The sequence below is a fragment of the Pygocentrus nattereri genome, chromosome 7, assembly GCF_015220715.1.
Source record: "Pygocentrus nattereri isolate fPygNat1 chromosome 7, fPygNat1.pri, whole genome shotgun sequence".
NCBI classification, from domain to species: Eukaryota; Metazoa; Chordata; class Actinopteri; order Characiformes; family Serrasalmidae; genus Pygocentrus; species Pygocentrus nattereri.
In genome coordinates, this window is record NC_051217.1 from 9221756 (window position 1) to 9235000 (window position 13245).

Here is a 13245-nt window from a genome sequence, read left to right on the forward strand (position 1 = left end):
GAGAGAGAGAGAAAGAGAGAGAGAGAGAGAGACAGTGAGAGAGAGAAAGAGAGAGAGAGAAAGAGAGAGAGAGAGAGAGAGAGAGAGAGAGAGAGAGAGAGAGAGAGAGAAAGAGAGAGAGAGAGAGAGAGAGAGAGAGTATGAAGCTGTGTATTTTTAGTCTCTTCCAGACTGTGCAGAGGAGGTGAGGAGACTGTTGGATATCAGCCCAGAACCCCAGCTCCAGAGTGTCTGAACGTGTGTGTGTGTGTGTGTGTTTGTTTGAGCAGTGTAGAAAATGTCTGTGTATTCAGAAGAAATACTGTTAGCAGAAAATAATTTGTAATGCTGAAAAGAGCATGCTGACCTTGAGCCTGGTGTTTACAAGGTTTTTCAATTAAAAAGTAATTGAGAAGTGTTGAGAAAATCGTAAAAGGTTCTGCAGTCTTTGGCTTAAACAGTGTAGAATAGAGCTTTGCTGAACAATGCAGCTGTAAGAATGGCTCACAGAATTCTGGAAAGACATGAGGTCTTCTTTAAGGCTTTGTTCAGAATGACAGCTCTAATCTTTTTTGATGTACAGTACTGTGCACAGGACAGAGGCCAACCTTCATTTGTTTAATTTCCATTAAATTCAAATTATAATTTTTGTAAAAAGCAGAAAACATGTATTTAACTGCAAATTACACAGAAGCCTCAACAACTAAATATAATATCAAAAGTCTTTCTTCACGCTTTGCCTTTATTATAGCTTCCATTCTTCTCAGGAAACTTCCTTTCAGTTTTTCATAGAAACCTGCAGGGATATTTCCCCTCACCTTCAAACTTCAGTCTTAGAAGTTGGTGGCATTTTCTGCTTCTCATGATTAAAGTAATCCCAAATTTAGCTAATTTAGACTCATCAGTCCATCTGAGATCTCCAGTTTCTGATTTTCCAGTTTCTTTTTAGTCTATTCCCTTAAATATCAAACAGAAGTGTGTTTTTTCAGATCTGAAGTAAGGGTGGAGCTTGATTTTCTCCTCTCTCTCAAAGGTGAAAGCCTGAATTATCTGATGGTGACAGTTCTGATGGTCTACCAGGACTTGCATGGTTGTTAGGAGTTTTTTTACTTTAATTTTAGAAAGCTCTGTTGTTGTTTTTTTTCACTGTTTATATGCAAGTGGATTATCTCATATCTAATCTCCTCAGAAATGTCTTCTGAAAAAAGAATACTTGTTCTTTATGGATGTTTTGACTGGAAATGAAATAAATACATGGTGGTCTCTGACCTTTGAACAGAACTGTGTCTGATTTGAGCAGGAAATATTTTCTGCAGTCTGAACGGCAAAACGCAACATGAGGGTCCAATCCCATTTCACTCCTTACCCCTACCACTTGGCCCTTAGACCTCAGTTCTGTGAGCTCACATTTAGGGTTAGGGTGTCCCAATTTTTGTTGAGATAGAGGGGTAGGGCAAAGTGTTAGGGCTACATAGCCCTCCAAATGGAGGTTTTCAGAGTCCGATTCCAAACAGTGTGTGTGACTAAAGAAACCCACAAATAAGTATTTCCCCATTAAAAAGGTACAATAAACATTGCATTATCCCAGTTTAATGTAATGTACTGTGGTCATTTTCTTCATAACAAGTATAAAAAAAATCGCTAATAGCATGCTAATGTCTCGGTAGCTGTCTAGCTAACTTTCCCATTAGTCCAGCAGTATTGATAATCCATTTAAATGCTGCACCATTTAAGGTGGATCGGGAGCATTCAAACAAGAAGCTGGTGAATACTTGACTTCAGCTTCGTATCACCAAATGATTATTTTATACTCCCTCTTTGAAAGAATTTGATGCCCTAAATGTAACTAAAGCCCAGCAGTGAGGAGCTGAACTTTACCCTTCTCTGCTATCGCTGAAGACAGAATGGGTCACCTATAGAGCCCTGCTAGTAGCCTGATAATGAAGGTCCCATTTTGTAGGACAAGATTTCAACCACTACCCCTTGTAACTCAGTCCAAGGGGTTAGGGTGACACTTGAAAACAAGGGGTCAGGGTAAAAAAAGAAATGGGATTGGGCTGAAGTCTGACTATTTTTCAATACGATTTTAGCCAAATTTGTATGTGGTTTCAAATCAGATTGAAATCAAGTCTCTGGACTCAGTTTAATGAGTCGGGATCAGATATCATGCATATTTTTTATTGATGTCAGAATGGCTTTGTTGGTGTTAACATCTGTCTCAAATCAGCAGCATCTGCTTCTATCTCTGCTATAGTGGCTCAGTGACTAAGCAGTTTTCTGCATTAGGGCATTCTAGGGTTCACACTACAAATGTGGTCGTATTTGTCCCTGACCACCTCTGAACATGTGCCTGGGGCACAATTTATCTAAGAGAACCATTCGATGCCTTTCTCACGTTTACTGTCCACTGTGCTGTCCACACGATTATAAGTGTAAATGGGATCCATGTGCAACAGTAAAAGAGAGCCATGTTTTCCGTGCCCTGCCCAAAACAGTGTGCACACCTCATTGGTGTCTTGCAGTTCACTCTAAAAATCCGATTTAAGAACCAAGACTTGACCTGCTGTGTGAACAAAGCCTAAGAGTGCTGTTCTCAAAGCTCAGCACTAGACACTTGCGGATCGTAAGTCATCTTACATGGTGTCAGCTTGTCATTTGCTTCAGAAGCGCTCATGATGAGGATTCTGTATCACTATTAAATGACTTATGCCCTGCAAAACCTCCTCCTCACAGTTCACACTTGGAGGAAAGAAATGTGGTGGCGATGTTATTGCCAAAAACTGTACATTTTTCTTTTTGTTTGTTTGCAGTGTATTAGTTTGTTTGCAGGGTGTTAAAGTCAGAGTCAGTCTGTCATTGCTGACATTCTGAAGGTATGTGTCCCCTTGCAGACCAGCAAGTCTTTGTGTAACCTATGAGCCAGAGTGGACAGACAGACATGTGTTTATTTAAGGCATGCGCTGGGCTGGCAGCTCAGCCACATGATCCCGTTTGCTCATATTTCCAAACATCAGCCCAGGCCTCCCACCAAGATTCCAGAGCTGGCTGGAACAGAAAGGAAAATTGGGGGTCTGCCATGCTATCATGCCACTCAAAATCTTTGTTCTTACCTTGTGCCACAGTGTAAATATTAAATTGAGTAATACTACATAACAATCCAGAACTTGTGTTGTTTTCATATATGTTGAAGTACATGTGAACATTTGTAAAGGAAACATTATTAAGATTTAAATTGCAAGCAGTTGACATTAGCCAGGCTAATCTGATATTTGTCTTGAACTTGAGGATTGACTTACATATACTGTCATGGTTAAACTGCCACGGTCTGTTTTTCAATTTTTTTTAATACAAATGAGCATATATATGAAAACACATATGCTTTATAGTATCTGTGTTTAATAGATGTTTTATGAATTAAAACCTGCCCTTAATAGAAAGTAAGAAACTTTGATAAATATGAAGCTGAATGTTAAAACATGTACCCAAAGTATTAGTTAATAGCTGTTCATTTTAAATGGAAAGAAACAAAAGAAAAGTAAGAGTGAGAGACTGTGTGCCAAGACATCTAATGCAAATCAAGCACCTATTTGGTTAGTTTTACCTTCAGTTCTTTGTCATTTACTGCCAGCTGTGCATTTCCGTCGCTTATTCTGTCAAACATTACATTTACATTTATGGCATTTGGCTGACACTCTTATCCAGAGCGACTTACAATTTGATCATTTTACACAGGCAGGCCAAGGCGGTATTAGGAGTCTTGCCCAAGGACTCTTCATAGTATAGTTTGCCCAGGTTGGGATTGAACCCCAGTCTACAGTGTAGAAGACAGAGGTGTTATTCACTACACTATCCCAACCACATGAATGGATTTTGTTATAAATATAGGAGTAGACTAAAGGAAATAATGTCTGCTCTTTAATGTAAGTGTTTAAAATAGCCAACAGCTTAGCAGTGCATGTTTTACATGACTGATTTAACAGTGAAGACATTTGCATGTTGTGATTAATGACAGAAAAGTGGGCAGATAAAAGCTCTGGTTTGCTGTTTTTGCAGTTCTAAGCAGCGATACACCATCTATGTTTTACACCATCAATGTTTTCATCTTTTTATTTTAAGCTGTTTGGTGAGATGCAGAATACCGTATAGATTAGCATATCATGCTTACACTAGTATAATTCCAGTACCTGGAATTTTACCTGTTTGTGCTGAATCATTCCCAGACATTCCAGGAAATAAGACATATTTAGTTTACTGCTTTAGTAAAAGATGTAATACAGTTAATACAACTAATTGATGTCACCAAGAAAGACCTAAGGGGAAAATTATGTACATTTATTTGTGTGTCAAACCATTCTTTTTAAAGGGGCTGCTATAATGTGGTCTCTGCCACAGCGTTAGCTGTATTCTGCTGCAGGGAAAAGCGGTGTTGCATGTGTTCCACAGATTGGTTATGTACATGACAGGACCATGGGCTAGAGGTTCTAATATAATATCAACTGTCCTGTTCTCCCTGTCTGCTTTAAATCACCCACTCTGAGCTTCCATGCTTCAGAACCTTGCTCTTTCTGGGACAGAGCTCATTGCCTTGTCAAACCACCAGCCTTTTACTTTTAAGCTGTTTACCAGTAGGACATATCCACCGTGCTGATGGCTCATTAGTAGTGGAAGAAAGTTAAGTGAATGAGCCACAAAAGAAGCTCATATGCTGCAATCCACTGTAGAGGAGTTGGAACACACCACACACTTTGTCCTGGTTGTTAAAAGGCACCACATTATTGGTGTATAGAACAACTTTCTTGGCTAAGAGAGCAGTAATTCTGGGGGAAGTTATAGAAAGTGAGAGCTAACATGCCAACAATTAAATTTAATACCAGCCTGTTTGGTTCACAAAATGCAGCATAAGGTGACATGTGTTCAGCACTTTCACTGTTCGAATTGAGCTCTTAATTAAACCCAGTGAAGGAGTGTATAATTTATTTTATTCCATTTTTTAGGCTCTGGCAGCTGCTGCAGAAACCTCCCAGATGGAGCATCAATGGAAGGATGAGTTTGCAGTAAGTAATTGATCAGGATATTACATTGCATTATTAATAAAAAGGCTGCCACTAAACAGAAGATTTCAATCCTCCTTTTATAAATGTGCCTTGTCATTCACTATGCTTAAGAAGCATCTTTGGTCTAAATTCAAATCCACTTCAGACTCAAATTTTAAAGCAAATATTAAGCCAGAGAATGTTGTCCTGTTGATCAAAAGTATTTTGGTTTGCACAAATATCTACCAACTAAACTGGATATTAATATTTTCCACTGTAGCTAATAAATCTAAGGGTAATGACCCCAGATGACCGTTTGCATGCATGTGTGTGTGTGCATATATAGTTTTACTGCAGCTTCATGGATCTGATTTCACTACATGCATTCCCTCCGTTGGTCTGGGTGTATAATTTCACTGAATACACATTCTACAGATGTAGATGTAGATTCTTTAAATGTGTTTTTACTTTTAAACACTTCAAACATACAGCAGTAAACTCATACATGTTTTATTGACTAGTTTCCTTTAAAATGGTTTGATAATATTGAATAGACTTAAGCCCTTTTGGGTATCATCAGTATCTCTTTATAAGGGTTAATAATATGGCAATAACATAATATCACGATACCTGAAAACATTTTCACAGTATGATATGCATCATGCAGTGCTAGAAACCACGTCTTCTACCAGTACACTGCGACATTGGCATGCTGTAATGTTCATTTTAGCTATATACAGTCCTTAATAGATAGTAAGCATTGTGTCCATGATGTCATTTACTGAAATGAAAAAAAGGACATTACCTTTCTGGTTTCTGTCTGATTAAAGGGCCACTCGGGTCTAAAATTGTTTTTCCAAATTTACAAAAATAAACTATTTGAGAAAAATAGGTTAGTGAAAAACAGGTTAGTGAAAAAAATAATGCAATAATGTAATGGCATAATCATTACGGTAAACTAGACACTCAAATACAAATTCGGGGAAAGCTTGTTGCTTAGGTGCTTCACCCACCAGGCAGTGAGCTTCTGTCTTTTGATAGTCTTAACTAGCTAGAGATGTAGCACTGGTCTGCCTCAGGGTGGCGCTGTAGCAAACTGTTTCACCCTGCTGGTCTGTCACACACTAGTGATTGTAACTATGCCGAGCATTTCTCTGAGAAACTTTACGATACGCGTAGCATATTTGTAAACCTGAGATCCGAAATACTGCAATCAAATGCCACTTTACTAAACCAGAAAAAAGCATTTCCAGAAGAAAAACAGTTAAACCAAACATTTTGATGTCATTGTGGCTAGCTTCAACATTGCTGAGTGAGTTAGTACTCGGCCAAAATGTGACCACCCCCCTCCCCAAATACCATGAGGTATTTTCCACTCTGCTTACATTTTATTAACTACTTTTTACTATGCAGGTAATGCAGTTACTTGGTCTAAATGTGTCTTTTCATGATGCAGTGTTTTATGATGCAGTTGGTCCATGTCCTGGCGATACCCATGAAAAGTGCATCATGATGTAATTTCTCACAATAATGATAGCCTGCATACTTGGCCTTGTAATCATACACAGTCGTATGACAAAGCTATTGTTGCGCAGGGAAAGGCTGCTCTGACTTTAGTCACCTCTGCATGCAGTCCTCTGCTATGTACATGCTTGGGCTGAAAAGGATAGCACATCAGTGATGTTAGAATCTTAGAGTAGGGGCGTTGTCCTCAGTCGAACCCCAGTAATGGAAAGGCTTGTGTTTTTCTTCCCTGTGCAGGACGATGAGATAGTCTATTACAATGCCAAGGACAATGTAAGTAAACCTTTCTGTTTTGTGTATTGTAGGATAAATGTTCCTCATTTACCACTCACTGAAGCTCAAAACATCTTCACAGTATTCACCTGAGATCCTGTGGTGCATTGGCACAAATCTAATTAACACCAGTAATTGTTTAGGTCATTAAAAAAAGTGACAGAGTCCCCTCTGCAGCGCTCAAAGCTGGAGTCCTTTTTTCCTTAAAGGGCTTTTATCCTTTGTTTTTCCTGTATTTATTTTTCCCTGAGATTTGCTTACATTGTTTGCGTGTGTTTATGCACAAAAAACAGTCATCATTTACTTTTACATGACCATTTTTCTTCTTTTACCTATTTTTTACTTAAACCTTTAACATGCCATTTTTGCTACTATTCCTTTAAGACTGATATGTGTAAATTACTTGTGTTCCTATATTGTGCCTGTGCCTCATTTGAAAAGCTGTCTGAGCTGAATAACGTAAACCCTTTTATTAAAAACAAAAGTGAGGAAATTTTCCATGATATTTGCAGGATATAAGCAATTTAAAGCTACACCACATTTAATAGACACTCCCAGCCCATTTTCTCAAGCTGTCTTTTCTTACTAGTCTGATGATGTATGGATCGCAGCTCATCAGGTCCGAGGAGAATCGCTAAAAAGACTGAGCAAATTCTCTGCTCTGACCCCACAGTCTAGAGAACACGCTCTCACCAGACGCTATACATCACACCTGCCAATTAGCATAGAGGGAAGGAGAGGTACATGGGGAGAGCTGACGTCGAATCAGAGACAGACTGAAGAGTGGGGTGGATGTGCAGCCAGAGTGTGTCTAGTTAGAAGGTGTGAGTGCTATTCTGAGTGGTTAATGAGTGTCCAACAGATTCACATATACCAAACTCCGATTTTTCCTCTCACGCAGGCATTTAGTGTACAAAAAATACAAAGAAACGCTGTTTTGTGGTGGGGCCATGTCATTGCTTTGGGATTTTAAAGAGCCCATAACCTACAATTTTCTTGTATTTTATTTTTCACTTGTGCTCTACGTATGATATTTGTGTTTTTATGTGTCTTGTTTGTGCCTTTATGGCTGAATGTAATTTACTAGGGATGCACTGATCATGAATTTGTATGGCCCTTTCAAATTCCCATTTCCTAATAATACGTTGATGTACCATTAGGAAATGGGAATTGCAAATGAGATACAAATGAAAAAATAAGATACATTCTCTGTCTCACATCATTGTGCGACCAACAGCAGCGTGAAGCCAAGCAAACACTGATGTGATGACAGCTTTATCGATGTTAGGGGGATGTTTATCAGAGAACAGCTTTAGCAGTGTCAGCAGTTTATTTAAGGTGGGAAATAAAGGGCAGGAGGATGCTCTGTACTTTTCAGATTGTTTTGTATGATATGGGATGCATCTAGACCTCATAAATGAAATGTTTGGCATCCACAGCTCCCAAAATAGTCAACTCTTGATGAGTCTGAAAATTTTTCAGTCACAGCTTCTTTGTGAACAAGGGAATATGCGGTTTGCCACTATCATGTACCATGTAAGTGCAAAACTGACATCACAAAACCTCTCTATTCAAAACAGGCCATTTTTGCAGCTTAGTTTCCATGTATGGACTGGGGAGTGAGATATATCTTTTTAGACTTAACAATGTTTACATATTACATTCAACTTTTCATGCTGTCTTTTTCCAATAAGCTGTAGCACATTAATTCATTTGATGTTTGAAAGCACAGTACCTGTATGTTATCTGAGTTGTTTCACCTGCAGCTTGAAGCTAACGAAACAGATGGAAGAATAAACCGGATCAGACCAGAATTTAAAGAAGACCTCTCATTTAAAAATCGCCTCATCTCTTACAACCATACAGCTGTGCACATCCCTACGGACATATATGACGGCTGTGAGTACCACATGCACATCCTTAACTCCACAAAATCTTCATTTTTCCCTAAACCTGCTGCATAAATTGTCTGCAAATGCATGCCTGTATGAATACACAAATAAACCCACAGAGACTAGATATACATAAAATAACAGCTATATGGCTATACATCCCCTTCTGCAGAATAATTTACAGCTAGGAAGATTATGAGATGTCCTTGTTTTAACTCCTCTTAGTTTATAGTACACTCAAGTGTATTGTGTTTGTGCATTTGCATGAGAATAGTTTGTGCTTTTGTGTGTGAGTGCGTTTGATACTGTTTTTTTGTCCGGTCCTGTTTGGGTTTAGAGTGAATGTGCATTTGCGTATGTTGGTCACGGGGGAATGTGATTATGCCTGTGAAGAGGTAGCAGGTTGGCGTAACTATAGAGTCACTGTTTCAGGTCGCTGTGCCTGCTGGGACAGCGTCTGGCCCTGCTGCGTAAGACGTCTCTTCCCTGTTGACCTTGCCCTGCACGTGCACCCATACTCAAACACAGAGAGGAAAATAAATTCATGCAATTACTTGACCCTTTTGGCAAATGATGATTTGAGGTATTGAGGTGTGCTGGCTTAAGGTATGTTGATAATATGGCCTAGTATAACAGAGGCTATGACCATCTGGGCTTTTGAGAGTGCACCTTTAAAAGGCAGCACTGTTATGCTGTACAGCGCAGCAAGAAGGGATGATCTTTTCAGAGTTCAAGGCAACAAGTCTATAGAGTGTCTTCAGACTGAAAGCAGTGATTCAGTGCCTTTTATTCATTTTTATTCCTCATTCTCCAACCTTTGAGATGCTGTTGGGTCCTATGCTTTTATAGAAATGGAAATGGACCTGCACATATAGTACAGAGGTTCACGTATAGAGCCTTTAGCTGTCTAGAGTGCAGGAGGCAAAGGCCTTGAAGGTTTCTCCAACAGCATTGTATTAAAATGACAATTACAGTACAGGCAAACACTGTTAGCTAAAGCAAATAAGTAATAAAACATCAAAACCCATGTAATGCTGGGAGGCTAGCTCCAGTCCTTTACTTGCCGCCAGTCTTCTTGATCTTGTGTTGCTCTTTCATTTTCACTCTGTGCTGGTTCAAGGGGTTCTATTTCTACAGACTGATGAACGCTCAGTACACAAGCTCCACCTGAGCTCCTTTCCACACAGAGTTGAGCTATTGACGAGCTGACCAGCCTGATTAATCAGTGCAGTGAAGGGCTTCCTGCTGGTTCATCTGCCCCAATGGCTACAGTGCCATGAAAAAGTAATCTCCCTCCTGATTTTCTTTTTGCATATTTGTCACACTAAATGCTTTCATATAAAGTACATCCTCATAAAAATTTAATCTAATACAAGCAGAACGTGAGGAAACACACAAAAACTTGTTTAAATGATCATTTCCTTTATTTATTGATTATTTATTTATTAAATTATTTTCCAAATCTCTTAATATTGGTGGAATCTTGAATGACCTTATCTGAGACAAGTGAGGCCTTAGATGTTCGTCTGGACTCTGGATTTGGATTTTGATGTCCTGGGTGAGTCATAGCTGTTCCTGTGGAAGAATTTTGGAAGGATGGACACTTCTGAGGGGATTCATCTCTGTGGTCTCACTGGTTCTTTTTCCTCCCCTCTGAAATGTAGAATTTTTTGTTTAGATTTGGCAGGGCTAGCAGTAATCAAGCCCAGGTGTGTCTAGGTTAATTAATCCCAGTTATACTTAATTTGGTTAATGGGTTGATTGGTTGGACTGGGACCCTATCTGGACTAAGCGGTTAACGAAGATGATGATGATGATGATGATGATGGTTGATCAGAAAGAAAACTTTTTTCATTAAATGAATAAATTAAATAAATATCATCAATAAATAAAATAATTGTTCAAAACTTTTTTTGTGTGTTTGCTCTTATTAAATTTTACTTGAACATCTGAAAAAAGTGTGACACATACGCAAAAACCTTTTAATAGCACTATATGGGTATTTCTCTAAAAGGTGGGCAATATGGCAAAATTATAACAACGATGCTTGAAGGCATTTTCATGACATATGTTATGATATTACATTTTTCTGAGGTTTGCAAACACCAAAGAAGTATATAAAGTATGCTGGCATAAAGGGCTGACATGCATTCAGCTACTTGTTACTATGCAGGTTATGCAGTTACAGGTTGTTATTTACAGGCTCTCTGTAATTGACCTCTGTTTTCCCCCTCAAAGTTATTCCTCAAAATTAAAGCCTTACAGAATGTTGGCATTTACAGAATGTCCCATTCAAGGTAATGAGAAACTGTAGTACACAACTCTTGTCAAAATACCTATATATGCAGAGTGTATTTCAATATCAAGAGATATATTTTGTCTGCATGTAGAAGGTCACACTGTAAGGATTTATCAGTTTGCATATACATGTATGGCATCTGGCAGACATTGCTGTCCAGAGTGACTTACAGTTTAATCTAGTGAAAGTAGTCTTGCCCAAGGACTGCTCAGTATAGTGTGGCATACTTGCCATGTGAGGAAGCAGAACTTACCCTCTATGCTATACCAAATGCAACAAATGTAATCGAGCTAACATTAGCATGGTTCCAAATGTGTTGTCATTTCCAACCTGTCTAGTTTCAGTTAGCTACATAAACTAGTCTATCTTGGCAGTACATGATTTTAAATTGGAAACTTAATGAGCCTCTTTCACCAATTTCTTCCTAGGTTTTTTCTTAAATGTGTTTTTTGAGAAAGGTCCTAAGAAAAACTCTGTCAGATTAATGTGTTCTTAAACCACAGAATTGTTTGCACCTTTGTGTTCTTGAGTGTGTGTAGATTCTGTTCTTACCTAAGGAAATTTCTTATTAAGAACGATGGGTAAAAGAGGCCCAATGTTACAAATGTAACCTTCAACTTAAAACTTCTGTAAAACTAAGTTATATAATACCTATAAATCCTCACAAGACTTGCTGCAAAAGAATGCGTTTTATGCAGAGCATGGATTAATCCTCTCTCTGACTCTGGGATTTTGACCAATGTACATGATGCACTAAGATAACAATAAAATATTGCTATATTGCCCACACTTAACGCCACCTCTGCAGTTTTGCTGTGCAAATGCCTGAACAAGTGCTAACACACTCAGGGCTTCATGTAGAATAAAGATGCTGTACATGTTATTTGAGGAATGCAGAGACAGAGACCGGAGTGGGTGTCTGAATGCAGGTGTAATTGTGCCAGTGTTGGCTGTGGCCTGACCTTGTGTCAGAAAGACGTGCAGAATGAGAAGTAGAAGTAGAAACGTGCATCTTGCTGCTTAGTGGGAGAAAATGAGAGACTTGATTGTGTGACTAACATTCAGACATGGTTGGTTAGTAGTTGCAGAATTTTGTGCATTAATTGTGTGTAGAAGTGAGTGTGTGTTTGGGAGAGAAAGAGACACTGCTTGCTAAAAATTAAAAGGTTTTTGTATGTGTGTATGTGGGTTTGTGTTTGTGTGTGTGTGTGTGTGTGTGTGTGTGTGTGTGTGTGTGTGTGAAAGTGTGCATGTTTATTGTCAACAACGAGTCTAATGAATGTTGCTGGCTGTCACTCAGGCCATGAGAGGATAGTGATTTTAATCTAACAACACTCAGAGCCAAGCACACTCACAGTGACCCATAATAAACACACACACACAGTCACACACAGAAAATAGCTCAGGCCCATGCATGGCTCCCGTAGGGGAGAAAATTGGATTTTCCAGGATAAAGTGGCACGTCGTTTAGGGGAGAGAAAGGAGTATGTGGTGCATGTGTGTAGCCCCACCACGGTCTCAAGATGCAACGAAAGCTTACCGTCATTAAGAGAGACAACACTGAATGAAACAAGCTTGGGAAAATAGCTTTTTTCCACCGGGGAAGAGAGCACAGCAGCGGAAATGGAATTCAGCATGTATATGTGTGCAGAATGTGTTTGGAGGATCAGCAATACACAATATGAATTCCTCCTTATGAGGAGGAAAACGGATAAGCCTATTCCATCACAATTTCATATATTTGAATTTGTTTCATAGCAGCTGTTTTAATGAAGCTTCATGTTTCCAAAATGCTTACAAGGGAAAGAATAAAATTGGGCTGGGAAGATAACAATTTTCAAAAATCAATAAATCAGGACAAAGTAAATGTTATGTTTTTTCACTGTGTACTTGAACCCTATTGCTCTTGCTTGGCTTCTTGTTTTTCTTCTTTCTCTTCTTCTTCGTTTTATTCTTACTCTTATTCTTCTGAAAAAGTGTTGTGGAGGAGAGATGGTAGGTCGTAGAGACAAGAAACTTGAGACATGAAAAATTTAATTTTTTCCTTGGGTCAAAACAAACAGCTTTACAATTTGGACCATTTAGCTCTGCCTACTTAGATTTTTTGCTAATTTGCATAACATGCAAAACATCTGAACATCTTTTTTTTATTGACTTTTATAAACAATATGGCTTCCATATGCTAATTAACCATTCTAGAATCATTCAAAATTATTAATAATTAATTAAAATTTAACTTGTCTGG

The 13245-nt window shown here is 38.6% G+C and overlaps 1 protein-coding gene across 5 annotated transcripts in view; it reads left to right on the plus strand.

The window, feature by feature from the left end:
* The window catches only part of LOC108443125 (voltage-dependent calcium channel subunit alpha-2/delta-1), a 130448-nt gene that overhangs the window by 48809 nt on the left and 68394 nt on the right, over positions 1–13245 (plus strand). For all 5 annotated transcript variants that reach the window (XM_017723853.2, XM_017723937.2, XM_017724021.2 and 2 more), the window contains exons 4-6: positions 4974–5033; positions 6774–6809; positions 8576–8708. In XM_017723853.2, the coding sequence (XP_017579342.1) occupies positions 4974–5033; positions 6774–6809; positions 8576–8708 (229 nt within the window). The remainder of the gene's footprint in view (positions 1–4973; positions 5034–6773; positions 6810–8575; positions 8709–13245) is intronic.